This window comes from Conger conger, chromosome 14, assembly GCF_963514075.1.
Source record: "Conger conger chromosome 14, fConCon1.1, whole genome shotgun sequence".
Lineage (NCBI taxonomy): Eukaryota > Metazoa > Chordata > Actinopteri > Anguilliformes > Congridae > Conger > Conger conger.
The window spans coordinates 2,640,496-2,659,456 of NC_083773.1; the positions used below are offsets into that span (position 1 = coordinate 2,640,496).

The window sequence follows — 18,961 nt, forward strand, 5'->3', positions numbered from 1 at the left end:
GAGAGACAGAATGGGGAAGGAGACAGAGGGAGAGAGAGAAGGGGGAGGTAGACAGAGAGAGAAAGAGAGAGAGACAGGGAAAGAGAGAGAGAAGGGGGGAGGGGGGTTGATGGTCATATGCAAATCCTACGGGTAAGATTGAGCTGTGCTACAGACAGCCTGGCAGGTGCAGCTGGGCGAGGAGCCAACAGACCAATAAACTGACATCCCAGCCACTCTGGGACACACGGGCAGCACCAGAGACACTCTGAGACACACGGGCAGCACCAGAGACACTCTGGGACACACGGGCAGCACCAGAGACACTCTGAGAGACACGGGCAGCACCAGAGACACTCTGAGACACACGGGCAGCACCAGAGACACTCTGGGACACACGGGCAGCACCAGAGACACTCTGGGACACACGGGCAGCACCAGAGCCACTCTGGGACACACGGGCAGCACCAGAGACACTCTGAGAGACACGGGCAGCACCAGAGACACTCACTCTCGCCACATTGACGTAGTCGTCGTCCGACAGAGTGTCCAGCATCTCCACCACCGAGGCCTTGATCAGCTTCAGAGTGAGACCACTCACACTGCCACTCCTGAAAGTGCACACACACACAAATGTCATGCTCACACACACACGCACACACACGCACGCACACACACGCACACACACTCACACGCACACACACACGCACGCACGCACGCACGCACACACACACTCACACACACACGCACACGCACGCACGCACACACACGCACACACACGCACACACACACACAAACGCACGCACGCACGCACTCACACACTCACGCGCACGCGCACGCACACGCACACACACACACAAACACACACATACACATACACACACTCACAATCACACATACACACAAGTGTGGCAAACAAAAAAGGTTGGCTGAGATTACAATAGAAAAAGGGAAGCTTTGATTGAAATCCACTGACTGTAGAGTTAAGCAAGGCAGTACTAAAATAGCATCTCCCCTGAGATGCAGTGCTGCTGGAAAGGTGAGGCAATGGGATTCTTTTTTTAAATGTCAACTGCATTTCGCACAAGCTCAGCTGCCTTAATCAGTGCTGTAGGTGCCAAACCGTGCTATTCAGTAACCGCACAACATGATCCGGATGTGAAACTGTCACCAGCACACCATCTCTTCCACCGCAAACAAAGACAGATGGTCCCATGACCAGCGGCTGCAGGGACAGACTTCAGAGAACTCACACGTCAACCAGGATGACCATGTCTTTCGGGGAGGACGCCCCCTGGATATACCTGCGAAAATAAAATGAATTACTCATCACAAGGCAGCAAAAGGGGTTCTGGAACAACAGTGTCTGTCACGTAGGTGAATAATAACGCCATTTTCTCCCTGATCATGATAACGACTTGGCTGAAAAACACGAACTGATGTACATGCTATCATTTCGGTTTTTTTACTTTCTTACCAGCCCTGTGATGTGGGCATGAACAGCACTGTATAAGAGCTCGTTGTGCTGTATTCTGTCTTCGATTTGGGGGACACGGCATAACTTACCAGAGTCTTCTTCGCACGTCGTACAAGTCGATTTTATCCGGCGCTCTCCAAGGTGAGGCTGGAGACAGGGGAAACACAGAACGTGTCATAATCTAATAAAATCAGAACAACCGCAGTGTGACAACATCATTTTTCCCACTTACTTACACACCTCTATAAATGTAATGCTAGGAACGAAGAGTCACTGAGGTTATACCCCCTTCTCTGCAATAAATTCTCTAAAAACCTTCTCTGCAATACATCCCGCTGGCTCTAGTGGGCTTAACCATTCCAGTGTCCCTAACCATTCCAGGGTCCCCGTTTCTACACGACAGAACGGCATTGTGCTGTGCTGGTAACGTGATGCATCTCATTGGCTCTAGTGAGCTAAAGCATTCCAGGGTCCCTGTTTCTACACGACAGAACGACATTGTGCTGTGCTGGTAAGGTGAAGCATCTCACTGGCTCTAGTGAGCTAAAGCATTCCAGGGTCCCTGTTTCTACACGACAGAGCGGCATTGTGCTGTGCTGGAAAGGAGGTGCGTGTCATTGGCTCTAGTGAGCTAAAGCATCCCAGGGTCCCCGTTTCTACACGACAGAACGGCATGGTGCTGTGCTGGAAAGGAGGTGCGTGTCATTGGCTCTAGTGAGCTAAAGCATTCCAGGGTCCCTGTTTCTACACGACAGAACGCCATTGTGCTGTGCTGGTAGGGAGGTGCGTGTCATCGGTGAGGAGGGTTCAGCAGCCTGACGTACCTGGGTAATACCGCGTGACCCCCGTGGCGCTGCCAAACGCCTGCCACAGGAGGGACGGGTCCTCGCGGCTGTTGTCAATGAAGACTTTCTCCAGCGCCTGCGTCCAGGAGAGCTCGTTGAGAATCAAAGGAGCTGTGAAAGTGGTGGCAGTCGTTTCATTAAAAACCGGTTGGTTGTTGGTTTTCAGATCCCAATCGCCACTGGTTAACCTGTCCACAGTCACATTTCAGGCTCAGCATGAATACAGGGACAGGACACACGCAGGATAAACCAGGCATAACGTGTCTCCGCCACCGACTGAATGCTGCACACCAGGCACCAGAACGCTAAATAAATATCCGTTGTTGTATGAAGAACCTAACAGTTGTTGCTGTCTTTACTTGTTATTACGCTAGGATGATACCTTTGCTAGTTCTGTTTGGCCAGGTAGGCTGTTTATTGTTCATATATTTGCGTTAAAAAAGGGAAATATAATCCATTAATCAAATAGGCCATAGTCCTTGTCTTTGTTGTACTGTTAGCAGTTGAAATTGTACTTCCTTCTAGGGTCTTTCAGCGCACTTATCCCGGGTTATGGGTATGCACTTTGCACTTTGTTGCACGTTGTATCTGCCAAATGCCATTAATGTAATGTAATATAAAAGAAAGCACCACGGCTAATGACACTGCAGGATGGTTAGGGGATTGTAGCCCTGATTTGGCCACAACACCAGGGAAAGCCCCTTCCCTTTGGAATAAGCGCTGCGGCATCCGTAATGACCACAGCGCCAGCAGGTCAATTTGAGCTCTCCATTAGCACGGCACTGGGGCATAAGTTCTCAGGTTATTCCAAAGGGAGGGCTGCCCCCTACTGGCCAACTAACGCCACTTCCAGCAGCAACATTCTCAGCTTTTCCACCCATCCTCATATACTAACCAAACTCAGCCCAGCCCAGCTTCAGCCATCAGACAGGAGAAAGGAAGAGGGTGATTCAGCGGTTGGTGGTTGTATTCTAACAACAGCACCCATGGGAGGGGGGAGGGGGGGGGGTTAAAAGCTCTATCAATGGCACTTCCAACAAAGCTCTCAGAATAGACTGAGAGAGTGGGCATTTTTATCAATGTATTTTCACATAGAGTACTTGCCAATACCTCCAGTGTTCAACATACTCGCATCAAAGAAAATCTTTTTAGAAGTGGAAATCCACACATGGCACTACTGTGGCACTACCGTGCAACCGGACTGAACAGGACTTACACGTGACTGAGGCTGGGGTTCAGGGGTGTCGGAGAGAGGCTGTAACGATGTCAGTGAAGCGGTATCACGGCAGAGGATGCACCAGTATGATGCGCCAGCATAACGACTTCCTCACAATCGTAGCTTTCCCTTTCCCCGAAACTCTTCCCCGTCATACTCTTCCCGTAGTGCATTACGTTATATTACAGGCAATTAGCAGACTCTCTTATCCAGAGCAACACACAATGAAGTGCTGAAATCCAGCCCAGGGACAAGTGAGTTGAGTTTCCTCCATAGAGGAAAGTACAGTTCCGAGTCGTTAGCGTGACCACATAGATACAACTTGAGCCCTTGAGGAGTACATCAATTTACTAACTGGCATACCGTGGTTGGCAGCTAGAACACCCCGAGTACTACAATAACTATACATAAGTGCCATTATAATCTATGGCATACACATAACTATACATAAGTGCTATTATAAGCTATGGCATACACAAGGCTAATCATGGTAGTGAGGTAGGGAGAGAAAGGTACATGACTGGGACCCGCAAGGTCGGTGGTTCAATCCCCGGTGTAGCCACAATAAGATCCGCACAGCCGTTGGGCCCTTCAGCAAGGCCCTTAACCCTGCATTGCTCCAGGGGAGGATTGTCTCCTGCTTAATCTAATCAACTGTATGTCACTCTGGATAAGAGCGTCTGCCAAATGGCATTAATGTAATGTAATGTTCTGACATTCACAGGAAGGTCATTCCACCACCGTGGGGCACAGTCACAGGAAGGTAAACTTCAGCTTGGCTATAGGGTTTATTATATATTCTAATATGATAACAGTATGGGCGATAATAACTCCAAGGTTTAAAAATGTGTTAACAAGCGGGATAGTACAGTAAACCATGTTCTTTCAACTACAGCGCTTTATAAATTTGTAATTTTAGTTGATTTGTTATGGCACATTTGTCCTCCATAACTACAGAGCACATGAATGTTTTCTATCTCATGAGAGGCTCAATATCTGCCTAAATGACAAAGCAGTAAAACTATCTGCATGCAGGGCCTCGCCTTTGTTTCTTATAGCTCTTCCTAAAAACAAGACAAAAAGCAGTCTTCAGGTTTTAAGACAGTTTTGTGCACACATTTGCCACAATAATTTTTTTCTTTCCAGATTATTTAAATCCTACATAAGAAACCATTCACTTGGACGAGGTGAGATGTCTTGTGCATCATTACCACTCTGTATTTACCTTCCCTACACCAGCAGAGAACAGGAATCCTAAGAACAACAATGCAGAGATCCCAGCCGAGAGATGATTCATCCAACGCTCATCAGTCTGGTGGATGACCTTGTCCCACACTGAATGAAAAATGTCACCCCGACATGATCACAGAATGACAAACAGATGAAGTGAACTCAGGACAAAACAACAAGGCCCTGCCTTGCACCGTGAGCTCTTCAGCGGATGTCTAAGCTGCTCTCCGCTCCCAGATCTCTCATTCCTGCGACAAAGTTCACGGGAATGCACCAACGGCAGGGGATTACACATCTGAAGGTGCCGCCCCTGGGCCATTACCTGCCCAAAAAGTCACCCAACCTCTTTCAATAACATCATCTCCCACTCCTTTCCATCCCGCTGGTCATGCATCTACTGAAGCGTCTTAGTAATATACTGGGTCATATATTATTTGGTGTTTTTTTTCCTGTTTACTTTGAGAGTGTAACCTTCCTTCCCACCGCCACATGCTCCCATCAAACTGGGGGCCGTGTCCCTGAGGTGCTGCCACTGATGAGCTCCGGCCTTTCAGATAACTGGCAGAACACCAATGACAGTTATAGCCTGTGAATGTTACACATTCTGCATCCTCATAAACCCTTGCTGTACGCAGGCGTGTTATGACAGCCCCTGTCCACTCCTCACATCTCTGAGCTGCCCCAGGAATGCACACCGAAGTTCAGCTGTGATATACTGCAACGTCTCTACAGAGTACCAGGCTTCAATGCCCCGGTGTGAGAGAGTTCTGTGGCCTGATGTACACTCCCCAAGCACTTCATTAGATATTTATTAGACTTATTTTTTAGCCTTCTAATGCTGTAGCCTATCCACTTAAGAGTTATGATGCCTCGTGTGTCCGGAGATGCTCTTCTGTATGCCACTGTTGTAATGTGTGGTTATTTGCGTTACTGTCACCGTCCTGTCTGCTTTGACCAGTCTGGCCCTTCTCCTCTGATGTCTCTCATTAACAAGACGCTTCTGTCTGCAGAACTGCTGCTCACTGGATTTTATTTATTTATTTATTTCATTCTTTGCAAACTCTAGAGACTAGTGTGCATGAAGATCAGCAGTTTCTGAGATACTCAAACCACCCTGTCTGCCACAATCATTCCACGGTCAAAGACACTTAGATCACATTTTTTCCCCAGTCTGATGGTTGAAATGAACAGTATATGAAGCTCCTGACCCGTATCTACATGATTGTATGCACTGCACTGCTGCCACACAATCTGGCTGATCAGATAATTGCATGAATATCTAGGTGTAATAAAGTAAAAATGTTCCAAATAACAGCCAGTTAGTAGGTAGTTACCCTAGGTAGTTTTTTTCTGTCATAAGCTATAGTAAAATTAATACATTATTATTATTATTATTATTATAATACTTACATCCCTTGTAGATGTCTGTTGGGATTTGCACTGCCGTGTAGGAGTAGTTGACCTTGTTTTTGAAGTTGGGGTCTTCCACAAACTCTAACTTCAGGGAGTAAGGGTTCTCCCCATCCTCCGACTGCACATACACACACAAAACAGATATGAATATCCATGTACACACACAAACACACACACATACACACACATGCAAGCACAGTACATGCAAGCACACACACACATACACACACACACACACACATACACACACAGTACATGCATGAACACTACATGCAAGCACACACACACACACACATGCACACATAGTACATGCAAGCACCCACCCACACACACACACACACACACACACACACACACACACACACACAAAGACAAATACTCAAACAGGTTGATGTTATTCCAACTACTGCAGCTACACAACACAGAAACAATACCACACTGTACAGCAGAAACACACAAACACACACACACACACACACGCACACATGCACACATGCACACACACACACACACGCACACATGCACACATGCACACATGCACACATGCACACATAGTACATGCAAGCGCGCACACACACACACACACAAACACACAGCACTCACATAATCCAGCTCTGCCTTGGAGTCATAATACTCCATGTCGCGCTCCTGCAAACGCAACATGAAACACCAAAACAAGTGTGAATTTGGCACAGTTATATAAATGATGAATTATAACAGGTTGTACAAACAGAACGGATCCCGGGGAGAAGGTGGAGGGGACTCCCAGGGGCCCAGGACCCCGACAGAGGCATGCCGCTGACAAGCCTGGACGCCCCACGGTGCAAAGGTCACCAGGTCGAGCCAGAGGGTGCCTTACAACACCATCAGCTGCTCAATGGAGCAGAGTAACTGAGTACAGCTCACTGCAACCCTCAAGTACCCTGCCCAGGATCAAACTGGCAACCTGTGAATCACAGCACCAGCAGCACCCAAACCATGAAATTGAGGTTTCGGCCTCATAGTGGTTGTTTTTTTTTTTCTGGTGGGGTACTGAGACCTTGGGGCTTATGACATGTGCGTACATTAAACTTATAGGCCAGCGGAGGATGGGCATGCTCCTAAAGCCGGGTTCCTCCCGAGATTTCTTCCCATCTGGGAGTTTTTTTTCCCTGCCACTGTTAGAGGGTTTTTCTCCCCTAAGGGAGACAATTACCTCATATGCTATTGAGGGCTTAGGGCTGATATGTTTAATTCAGTCTGTAAAGCAGGGGTGCACAGCAAGCGCCGATCCGCTTCAGGATTTTCTGCCAACTTCTGCTCTTAATTATTTAATTAGCGAAGTAATGTCTTGAACAGACATTTGTATATGCACCAGCTACAGCCACGTGTGTGTCCTAAAGGTTTTACAGAGCTCAAATACAGGAGTGAACAAACATACCCTATAGAGCTGTCAGAATTGAATTGAATTGAATTGAATTGAATTGAATTGAATTGAATGGAATGGAATAAGTGCTGCTTGGTGCCCCGCCCTCTCTCCAGCAGGGCCACAGCATTCGGGAGGCCATACGGGGCAGCCGTACGGGGCAGCCGTACCTTGATCCCGTCCTGCCAAGAGTGCTCCCTCTGCAGCTTCTCCGCCTCCCTCGCCAGCCTCTGCAAACACACAGGGCAGGGGTCAAAGGTCAAAGGTCAGGAATGCAATACCGAGAGATGCCCGCTGCAGACAGCAGGAATTTACTACATTCATTCACATCAGTTCTAGATGTTGAGAGTTAGAGGTTAAAAGTTGGGGGTGTTGGGGGATTTGGTTTTAGACGGTAAATTAAGTCTGAGAAATCTTTCTGCGTTCAACATTTTGCCCACACTGTAGGGTACTCACTCAAACATTGGACATGTGGAAGCAAATCCTGCTTCAATATGTGCAGGTTGCATAACATAAGGCCCGTTATGTCACATATCACTAATTGCATTACTTCTCTTGTCCTTGTTGCTACTTTTTCATTCTGGACATGCTACTGCCCGACATGCTATTTACATTACATTACATTACATTAATAGCATTTGGCAGACGTTCTTATACAGAGCGACATACAGTGATTAGATTACGCAGGAGACAATCCTCCCCTGGAGCAAAGGAGGGAAAAGGGCCCAACGGCTGTGCAGATCGTATTGTGGCTACACTGGGATTCGAACCACCGACCTTGCGGGTCCCCGTCGTGTACCTTAACCACTACGCTACAGGCCGCCCATTTATACACGGAGAGCTCCCTCCCTCATGAGACGCTCATTCCTCTTACCTCCAGCGCCTGCCGCTTTTTAGCCAGCAGTCTGTCGATGTTTTTTGCGACCCTTTGCACCAGTTCTCTAGGCACATTCCTCAGCACGCTGAACTGCCTCCTCTTCTCGCTGTACATCTACAGAGGAAACAGAGCACTAGAATCAGTCCAATGTGAATGTGATTTAATGTAAATGTTCCCAAGCACTTCTGCTTTTCGCTTCAGGGGTGTTGCACACACACACACACACTTTCCCCATCATATGACCAAACAGGAATAATAATTAACAGTAGCTGAGCAGTGGGAAACACATACTGGCATAATCCTGTTTTTGCTAAGATAACAGTGAGCTCACTTTAGTTGCAGTCAGCCCTCCTTATAGTCTCGCAGTGAGAAACGAATACACACAATTAATTCTGTGGAAATCAGGCAGTGAAAGTCTTAATCGGTGATGTGATCGGTGTACATACTGTCCGTGGATGGCACATCCTTCAGTGGCACATCCAATTAAGGCATGCACCTTTCTATCAACATTAGCTGAGGGGATAAGAGTAGTCGTCAGGCAGTTGGGGGGTTGCCGGTTCGATCCCCCGCCCTGGGTGTGTCAAAGTGTCCCTGAGCAAGACGCCTAACCCCCAAATGCTCCTGATGAGCTGGTTGGTGCCTGGCATGGCAGCCAATCGCCGTTGGGGTGTGAGGGTGTGCATGAATGGGTGAACGAGAAGCATCAATTGTACAGCACTTTGGATAAAGGTGCTGTAGAAATGCCAACCATTTACCATTTACCATATCAGGAGAGAATACTGGCAGCGCCCATGCATAACAGAGCCAGTGATGATTGCAGCAATGCACACGTTGGGCCAGCATCACGTTGGCAGATAGGGATCCAAGCAGCAAGGTATCCAGCTACCTGTCTCTCTGGTTATCGCAGTCTGCCTGAGCCCGTTGCACTGGCTGCCCAAACGTCTGGAGCAGCAGCTGCTGACAGTAGGTGGCTGATTTTAGCATATAAATAAAGACACGGTAAGGAACAATATTCATGAAGTGTCTTGGAATTAAGAGGCCTCAGCTGGGAATATTTTAGTCTTTCAGCTCATAATGGATGATGTTAGGATATGCACAGGAAAAGATCCCAGATCAACAGACCTTCAGTGAGCAGTCTTATAGCCTATAGGGAAAAGACCAACAGTATTATAGCCTATAGGGAAAAGACCAACAGTCTTATAGCCTATAGGGAACAGACCAACAGTATTATAGTCTATAGGGAACAGACCAACAGTATTATAGTCTATAGGGAACAGACCAACAGTATTATAGTCTATAGGGGACAGACCAACAGCCTTATAGTCTATAGGGAACAGACCAACAGTCTTATAGTCTATAGGGAAGACCAACAGTCTTATAGCCTATAGGGAACAGACCAACAGTATTATAGTCTATAGGGAACAGACCAACAGTATTATAGTCTATAGGGAACAGACCAACAGCCCTATAGTCTATAGGGAACAGACCAACAGTATTATAGTCTATAGGGAACAGACCAACAGCCTTATAGTCTATAGGGAACAGACCAACAGTCTTATAGTCTATAGGGAACAGACCGACAGCCTTATAGTCTATAGGGAACAGACCAACAGTCTTATAGTCTATAGGGAAGACCAACAGTCTTATAGCCTATAGAGAACAGACCAACAGTATTATAGTCTATAGGGAAAAGAACAACAGTCTTATAGCCTATAGGGAACAGACCAACAGTTATAGTCTATAGGGAAAAGACCAACAGTCTTATAGCCTATAGGGAACAGACCAACAGTATTATAGTCTATAGGGAACAGACCAACAGTATTATAGTCTATAGGGAACAGACCAACAGCCTTATAGTCTATAGGGAACAGACCAACAGTCTTATAGCCTATAGGGAACAGACCAACAGTATTATAGTCTATAGGGAACAGACCAACAGTCTTATAGCCTATAGGGAACAGACCAACAGTCTTATAGTCTATAGGGAACAGACCAACAGTATTATAGTCTATAGGGAACAGACCAACAGTCTTATAGTCTATAGGGAAAAGAACAACAGTCTTATAGTCTATAGGGAAAAGACCAAAAGTCTTATAGTCTATAGGGAACAGATCAACAGTATTATAGTCTATAGGGAACCGACCAACAGTGTTATTTTGTATTAATTTCAGGGGTAGGAATTTCACTTCAAAAACACCCCACTTCCCAGTCTCACTCCTCCTTTCATGCGAGCAACCCCCCGTTTCTGTTTGGGGAGTCGGTCACGTTCATAAAGAGATTTATGTCAGCTGAGATTTAAATGCATTTTCATTGGCACCTCGCCCAGCTGAACTGTAAATTGTTTTTTTTTTTCTCTTTGCTGAAAATGGCCTGACAGACGGAACGTGCAGTGCTACTGTAGAGTTTCCTGCAGAAAGTGCAAGCGCAGCACAAACAGAGTCTCCGCTGTGGTTCAGCTCATTGAATATACATGAGCTACAGCGTATTAGGGCTAAGTTGCTGTGGTGTGTTCAGCACACCACCTCTGCCTCCCAACATCACAGAGTGCCTGCTCTTCCCTCCAGATAACAGCACAGCTCCCACAAAACTGTGAGATGAGATCTCAATGGCCCAGGCACCCAAAGAATGACATTATATTGCCTATATTTAAAAAAACAATTCAGAATATTGACTAATCAAAATATCATATGAACTAACGCCATTACAACATAGCCAAGCTATATATAGAAAATAGAGGCTAGTTTGTCAAAACCATTGCTAGACATTAATATCAGAACCATACTTATAGCACCTAACCAAAGGCGATAAATTATGAAGCACTGGTAGAGATTCCACATTATGAGACAGTGGTATAGGAGCCACATTATGAAGCACTGGTATAGATTCCACATTATGAAGCACTGGTATAGATTCCACATTACGAAGCACTGGTAGAGATTCCACATAATGAAGCAGTGGTATAGATGCCACATTTTGAAGCACTGGTATAGGTGCTACATTATGAGGCAGTGGTATAGGAGCTTCATTATGAAGCACTGGTATAGATTCCATATTATGAAGCACTGGTATAGATTCCATATTATGAAGCACTGGTATAGATTCCGCATTATGAGGCAGTGGTATAGGAGCCACATTATGAAGCACTGGTATAGATTCCACATTATGAAGCACTGGTATAGATTCCACATTATGAAGCACTGGTATAGATGCTACATTATGAAGCACTGGTATAGATTCCGCATTATGAGGCAGTGGTATAGGAGCCACATTATGAAGCACTGGTATAGATTCCACATTATGAAGCACTGGTATAGATTCCACATTATGAAGCACTGGTATAGATGCTACATTATGAAGCACTGGTATAGATGCTACATTATGAAGCATTGGTATAGGAGCTACATTATGAAGCACTGGTATAGATTCCACATTATGAGGCAGTGGTATAGGAGCCACATTATGAAGCACTGGTATAGATTCCACATTATGAAGCACTGGTATAGATTCCACATTTCAAAGCACTGGTAGAGATTCCACATTATGAAGCAGTGGTATAGATGCTACATTATGAAGCACTGGTATAGATGCCACATTTTGAAGCACTGGTATAGGTGCCAAATGTCAAAAAAATATAGATATATTTTAAGGGTTTACACAAAAGTTAGACTTCAACTGATTCCTGTAATTGTCAGAAAAAGGTTGCAGCATTTCATTGAGAAACATAATAGCAACCTGCTTTTAAAAAAATAAATTCTGAGGAAGATATGCTCTGTTGATATGCTGGACAAAATTCAGCATCATGTCCACAAATTAGGGTGAATTCATATTTGTAAGCAGACACTAAATATGAGCAACAGCAAGAGATGCGGAACTAATCATTATGTAGAATCTGAAGCCTACGGATGCTGTGTGCAAGGGCTATAATCAGTGCTGCGGCTACAGCTGAAAAACAGCAGCCTCTTTGTTCGAAATGTCAGATGAATACATAAAGCTAAACGTTTTTGTCTGGCGATGATGAAATTACTCAGCAAAATAGAAGCTCATGTAGAAAAAAGCACCTGTATGAGGCTGATGCTAATACAAGGTCACTATTGAGTCACTAGTATGTTCACAAGGTTATAAACAACACTTTGCTAAAGTGAAACAGCAATACATTTCAAACACATAATTTAATATTTACAAAGATGGTAGCCCACAACAACCACTAAGGACACAGATCTATAGGAACAGGTACTGTCAACATTTTTGTAGACAAACCTGTTTGATGATGTTCGTGGCAGATTTCCTCACAAATCTGCTCCCATCAGTTTTGTCCAATAAAAAAAAACATGTACGTACTGTAAATAATGTTTAAAATGATGTTGCTGTGGAAGACGTATTCCACAGCAGCAAACAAAGTCAAGGGGCTGACCTGCTCTCACAGACAGAGGATGTTGAAGAAACAGGGCTGGGAAATCATTGGGGTTCTACAGTATACCAGGTATTTTAAAAAAAAAAAAAGGAAAAAAGAAAAACAGCCAAGTGACCTAATTCCAAACAAAAAGAAACTAGGCCACAAACTAGGGTGTACACATTCAGTAGTCCAAATTCCTAGGACTGCCATTTATCTGCCCCCGCACTACCAGACGGTGACATACTGCACAGCGTCAATGGCCCAGGGACCGCTCAAGAAACCTCACAAAAAAAGGCCAAAGCCGCTTATATAGATTAGGCAACAGTCAGCCAATCAATCAATCAATCAATTTTGTGCAGAATTACCATGCAACATGGTCCCAATACAATTTGCAAAAATAATTCAGAAAAAAGATGCATTAAAGAAAAAGGAAACAGTGCCAATAAAGGCAGTAAAGGCCCTGGATGAAGATTGTTTAGCAAGATAAATAAAAACATCCGATTGACTCAGATCACCAGTCATTTCATGTCAGGTGACCTTCAACTGGGTCTCCCTCGAATACGCAGACGGTCCTGAGTCCCAATGAAACCATGTCCCTAGTGGGCAAGCTCAAGTGTGGCAGCAGTAGCAGCAGTCCAAGCCTGTAGTTTCACCATCTTACAGTACAGCTTAGCAGACCCTCAGCATGACGGAGGACCAAAAATGCCCAAAATTAGAAAATGATACATAAATATTTCCATTAATACATAAATGGGTTCAAAGTATGAGGAAAATAAATACAATAATTTAATTGTTAATTTAATATCTTTAGCAGACCCTCAGCATGACGGAGGACCAAAAATGCCCAAAATTTGAAAATGATAAATAAATATTTCCATTAATACATAAATGGGTTCAAAGTATGAGGAAAATAAATACAATAATTTAATTGTTAATTTAATATCTTTAGCAGACCCTCAGCATGACGGAGGACCAAAAATGCCCAAAATTAGAAAATGATAAATATTTCCATTAATACATAAATGGGTTCAAAGTATGAGAAAATAAATACAATAATTAAATTGTTAATTTCATATCTAAATATAATTCTATAATGCAATAAGAAAAAAAAGGCATTAGGGTTTTTGCAAAGATAGCACTCAAGTTAACCATTTGGCCTTTGGTCAAACTTTAATACCACTGTTGAGTGATGCCACAAATATTGCTTTGAATGGTAAGACACGTGGCTCGATCTGAGCACAGTCTGTTGGGCAGCCAACTCTGGAGCCGTATACAAGTCCCCCCCGCCCTCGTGTGATTGAGCCTACAAAAGCATGCTGCTTAGCAGAACCAATTGAGAGCAATTCAGTAATTGACACATTGATATCATGATTGCCAGCCACAGTGCTAACAGTCAAAGAAGATGCTGAAGCTAATATTTATCTCTCCAGTCATTGCTGAATTTATGCAGAAATGTAAACACTTGGGTGTTTTATTTCCACTCCAGTTGTGGAGTTATTATAGCAGCAAAACATGCATTAGCCATTACCTCTTTGTTATGCCAATTTTGTCAATGGATTGCATTAATATATTGTCCTAATGTACAAGCAATATTACAATACATATTTGTTTTTCCAACGCACGGCTACTAGCAAAATTTGAACAGGTCACATTTCACATTGTGCCAATTTAAAGAGGTGGATACTTTAAAGCATTCTCAGCAATCTCTGAAAAAAAAAAAAACGCAATTTAACTCCCGACAATAACGAACATCAGTCTGAGCGCCTTAGCATCGCGCCAGCTGCCTTTCAGAGACGCACAACCAGAAAGCCTACTCCATCAATGTGCCTGAAATACTCCTGCAGAAAACGGTTGAACCTAAATTAAAAACAAACACATGGCTCTCACCATCCCGCCTCGCGGCTCGTATTCACGCGCTGCCAGGCCATCTGTCGGACTGGCACACGGGCCCACGCCGCAGACCCCAGCTCCCACCAGCAGGGGGAGCTCCAGAGAGGCCATCCCGCACACGACTGAGACCCGTTTTAGACGACGATCTCTGGCACGGGCACAACCCCCGTGGGGTCTTTTGGTTTTCCGCTCGTCCCATTTCATTTAACGACGCAGGGATGAAGCCACTCGTGAAGATCCACGGAGTCAGAAACGAAGAGATCTTAAAAATAGATTGTTGCGGCCATTGTCAAGGAAGATCGAGGAATGCTCTCGTTTTCATTTCAAACGTTCATGCAATTGAGGGGTTGAACACGCCCAAAAGACCTGCTAGGACTACAGGTGAGTAGCACCATAGTTCTGTTCTACCTCAGTGCCAAATCAGGGGTCAAATCCCAGAAAGTCTGGGGCACCCCTGCGTAAAGACAGTTCTGTTGCAGGAATTTTCTCGTTGTAAAGAACACGTGTTTCAGTTGTTCCATACTCTGTCCTGAAATATATTAGTGCAATGTAGGTTTGGCTCATTTGTCTTTCTCTCAACTCTGATCTTCCTCAAAAGGTCGTTTCACTTACCAGCTGTCCATACCTTCAGCAATTTATTTAACCTACCCTACCAGTCTATAATTTAATCAAATGAAATGGTGTGCTATATAGTAAAAAACAAATAAAAGTGCTGGTTGATCTGATTGATTAAATGCCCTTCAATGTTATTGAGATATTTTATATGGCATGCACAGATATCAAGGGACACAATGAGGCCTTACGAGTGTAAATCATCCCCACGAAAAATCAGCAGGCCCTGCGCCCTCTCCAGAATTAGGGACGCAAATGACTACTGCCACATTTCTCCAGACTTAGACATCGGCAGGGGTTTGTGAACAGGCCTCTGGTTAACCACAGCAGCGGGGAGGGACACAAGTGCGGAAAGAAAACGTGGCAGAGAAGACTCACCCCTTTCAGCTGCTGGGCTCCAGTGGCGTGCTGAAGAACTCGGTCCATCTCCTGCTCGATGCGTCTGGCCCAGTGCATCATCCTGCCATGGGAGAGAGCGCTGTTATAGGACATATCAGCCATGGTCCACTCACCACCACCTGACTCCACCTGACTCCACCTGACTCCTGCTGCCTTATCATACCTGTACATCATCCTACCATGGGAGAGAGTGCTGTTATATGTATATCAGCTATAACCCACTCATGACCAGCTGACTCCAGCTAGCTTATCATACCTGTACATTCACACTTCCATAGCAAAACACTGTACAGCTTCCACTGGTGGTCACATTTTATCTCACAACAAGGAGCCATCATCAGCCACAGAAAATAGAATAACCAACACAATATTGGTCCACTTCCATTGAAATGTATCTTGAATTGGTCAGTTAGTCTGGTCAGTAAAAACATTTTGTTTCCCTCCGTTTATTGTTGTGCACTGTAGCGCAATGAGCACACTGCGGTGATGGGATTTTTATTCTTCATGGCGTGCACAGCTATTTCTGGAGAAGTGGCTCATGGTGGAAACAGAAGAATCACATCCAGCACTTGCATTGCCCAGAACAGCTTTCTCCTGCTGCATGCTGCATGCTGGGACCTGCTGTTGGTTGTCAGCAGCAGTGGATAACAACCACTCTGTAGTTTGAAGAGAGGATGTGGACTATCCCTGGATGCTGATGGCTCGCTCCCCCCCCCCACCCACCCCATTTGACTAGCAGACGCTCTCATCCAGAACAACTGACACAGCTTAAGTTTTTACGCACAATCCATACACAGAGGTGTATTTACTGAAGCAAGCAGTTAAGCACCTTTGCTCAAGGGTACAATGGCATTGTACCGGCCGAGAATCAAATCCTCAACCTTTGAGTTACAGCCCCTGTCTCCCTAACCGCTATAATATACTGCCACCTGACATTTTTAAAGCGGTTTCCGTCACGTAAGACCAGGAGTTCACAGCGGCAGGACACAACTGTCAGCTCAAGAGTTCTGCAACATGATTCATCTCCCTGGCTCCTCACCAGGTCTTACCAGCCTCCCTTCCCTCTGATTAGAGCTATTTCTCCTGGAGTGCACTGCGTGGCAGGTGGAGTGGAGCAGAGCACGAGAGCCAGAGTGCCCCCAGTGTGGGGGGTATAGCGTGTAGGGGGAGAACATGGAGTGTCCCATGAGATCCTATAGCACAGGCCAAAGCTGGCCTGCCCAGTGTAGGCCTGCTACTACATACCTTACGAATCTAAAAAGAAGACTGCATTCTAGAGGAAGTAAAAAATCGACATAATGGAATAAATTCCAGCTTTGTTGAAGAGTTGGTAAAAACAGACAAGTGGTTCAACAATTATCAGCTAAATGTGGGTATATTATTAATTAATTACGGACCAGAAAGTTGTTCTATATTGAGGTAACAGTCAAAACAGGCAAAACGTGCATTGCATTGAGGGTAACTTCCTAAGATCTCCATGAAAATACTCAAAAGGGGTCTCTGCTGATTTACATTACTATCTCAGAAAGAAAGAGTCAGCTTTCAGGTGAGTGGTACTGGAGCATTGCCGCTCACTGCACGTGCACTCTAAGGCTAGCTTGTAAACTTTTGGCAGGTTACTTTTGTGGCCATCTGCACAGTAATTACCCACTTAAGGATAAGCACAAGTATGGCATAAATATAATACATAATCAGTCAATGATGCGGAAATAGATACTGAAATGAAACAACTCCGAGAAACGTAGCGTCAGGTGTTGAAACAGAGGCAGGATTAGCAAGGAGAAAACGCCTGGCAGTTGCCCTAACCTCGGAATGTTACAGAACACAAAAAAATGCATTTTCTTCTTCTTCTTTTCTTCTTCTTCTTCTTCTTCTTCTTCTTATTATTATTATTATTATTATTGTTAGTAGTAGGAGGCCTATTGTTGTTGTTGCTGTTGTTATTGCACAATAAACAGTGCTATTATAGGATAGATAAACTATACCCCTTGTTGCGTTTAATTAACGACATTTCTGCTATTAAAGCACGGTTATACCAGAGATTAGTTTTTTCCAGGACACCCCCCGCGAGGAAGTATGATTTCTCCCTCTCCGAGGAAACACATTCGATTCTTACGAAATGAAAATGACCCAGAGAGCACTGCATTTAGAGGAATATTGTCGCTGGGTGGGAAAAACCCGTATAGCGCTCCCAGAAAAACCGAGTCCAACATAGAGGTGCACGAAGGGCTCGTTGGTATAGCGTATACACCTGCCAGAAAAGGACTGAAATTAAAACAAAGATGACGCAGTGAGAGAGAATTGTTCTGTGTGAGACCTAGCCATGCGCCTGCAGTCCAAAACGAGAATACACAACCTTCCTATTGATCTCCATACCTGTAGGCTACATTGCGCTGACAACGACCAACAGCTACCATAATCAAACTACCATGTCCCCGTGTCAGGTAATAGATCTCGTAATAGATTGTATGGCTAACAATCAGATTTATGTAATTTATGTAGATTCGACGCGCGCGTGTATCCAATCTTCAGAAAGCCGTTAGTAGCAGTAACGGCGTTAAGTCAGATTGTCCTAAATCTACATGCTGGAGTCCAGACCTCGCATACCTTCTAGCCTATGTTTTTACCCGCGGGATACTCACGTGAACTGCTGGGGAAAACTGAGGCTTTCGGCTCCTGGCGAGGACACGCTAAAAATCAGTAGAGTCTGGGCTGAGAGGAAACAGATGATGCCGCAGGACCGAGAACACATCGCCATTTTCCGTTAAAATTCAAGAAACCTACGTAAATTATAGTTTCGGGGGAAAAACAAAAACAATCTATGGGGAGGGGAAACGTCAATGCTTCGTTTCTTTTCGCTTTCAAGATGTCCCGTTGACAAACCCAACGCGCGAAATCTCATTCGGGAATTCCGTAATTGTGCAGCTCGAGATAGGACGCACAGACTCACAGATCCTGTCGTCTCTCTCTCACCCTCTCTATCTATCTCTCTCTCTCTCTCTCTCCCTCTCTCTCCCCCCTCAGACGCGCAAGAGGCGAATGGAGTTGGATGCAATCACGCAGCTCCCTATATCTGCACTTTGATTTTCAGAAAGCCAGCCGATTTCCCCCTTAATACACTTATTACATTTTTAATTGCGCTTGAAAATGCAACCGAACACTTTTTACCTATTTCTGCAGTTTTATCTTATACCCATCTGTAGGATACAGGTAGGGCCTAGATTT

The 18,961-nt window shown here is 44.9% G+C and overlaps 1 protein-coding gene across 1 annotated transcript in view; it reads right to left on the reverse strand.

Annotated features, from left to right (window-relative positions):
- Nucleotides 1–18,494, reverse strand: part of LOC133109571 (voltage-dependent calcium channel subunit alpha-2/delta-2-like) — a 40,517-nt gene extending 22,023 nt beyond the window's left edge. The window contains exons 1-10 of the mRNA XM_061218942.1: nt 18,379–18,494; nt 15,716–15,797; nt 8,440–8,556; nt 7,736–7,795; nt 6,758–6,808; nt 6,158–6,278; nt 2,281–2,412; nt 1,546–1,603; nt 1,233–1,283; nt 491–590 (exon numbers count right to left, since the gene is read on the reverse strand). Of these exons, the coding sequence (XP_061074926.1) occupies nt 491–590; nt 1,233–1,283; nt 1,546–1,603; nt 2,281–2,412; nt 6,158–6,278; nt 6,758–6,808; nt 7,736–7,795; nt 8,440–8,556; nt 15,716–15,797; nt 18,379–18,494 (888 nt within the window). The remainder of the gene's footprint in view (nt 1–490; nt 591–1,232; nt 1,284–1,545; nt 1,604–2,280; nt 2,413–6,157; nt 6,279–6,757; nt 6,809–7,735; nt 7,796–8,439; nt 8,557–15,715; nt 15,798–18,378) is intronic.
- Between the last annotated feature and the right edge of the window lie 467 nt (nt 18,495–18,961).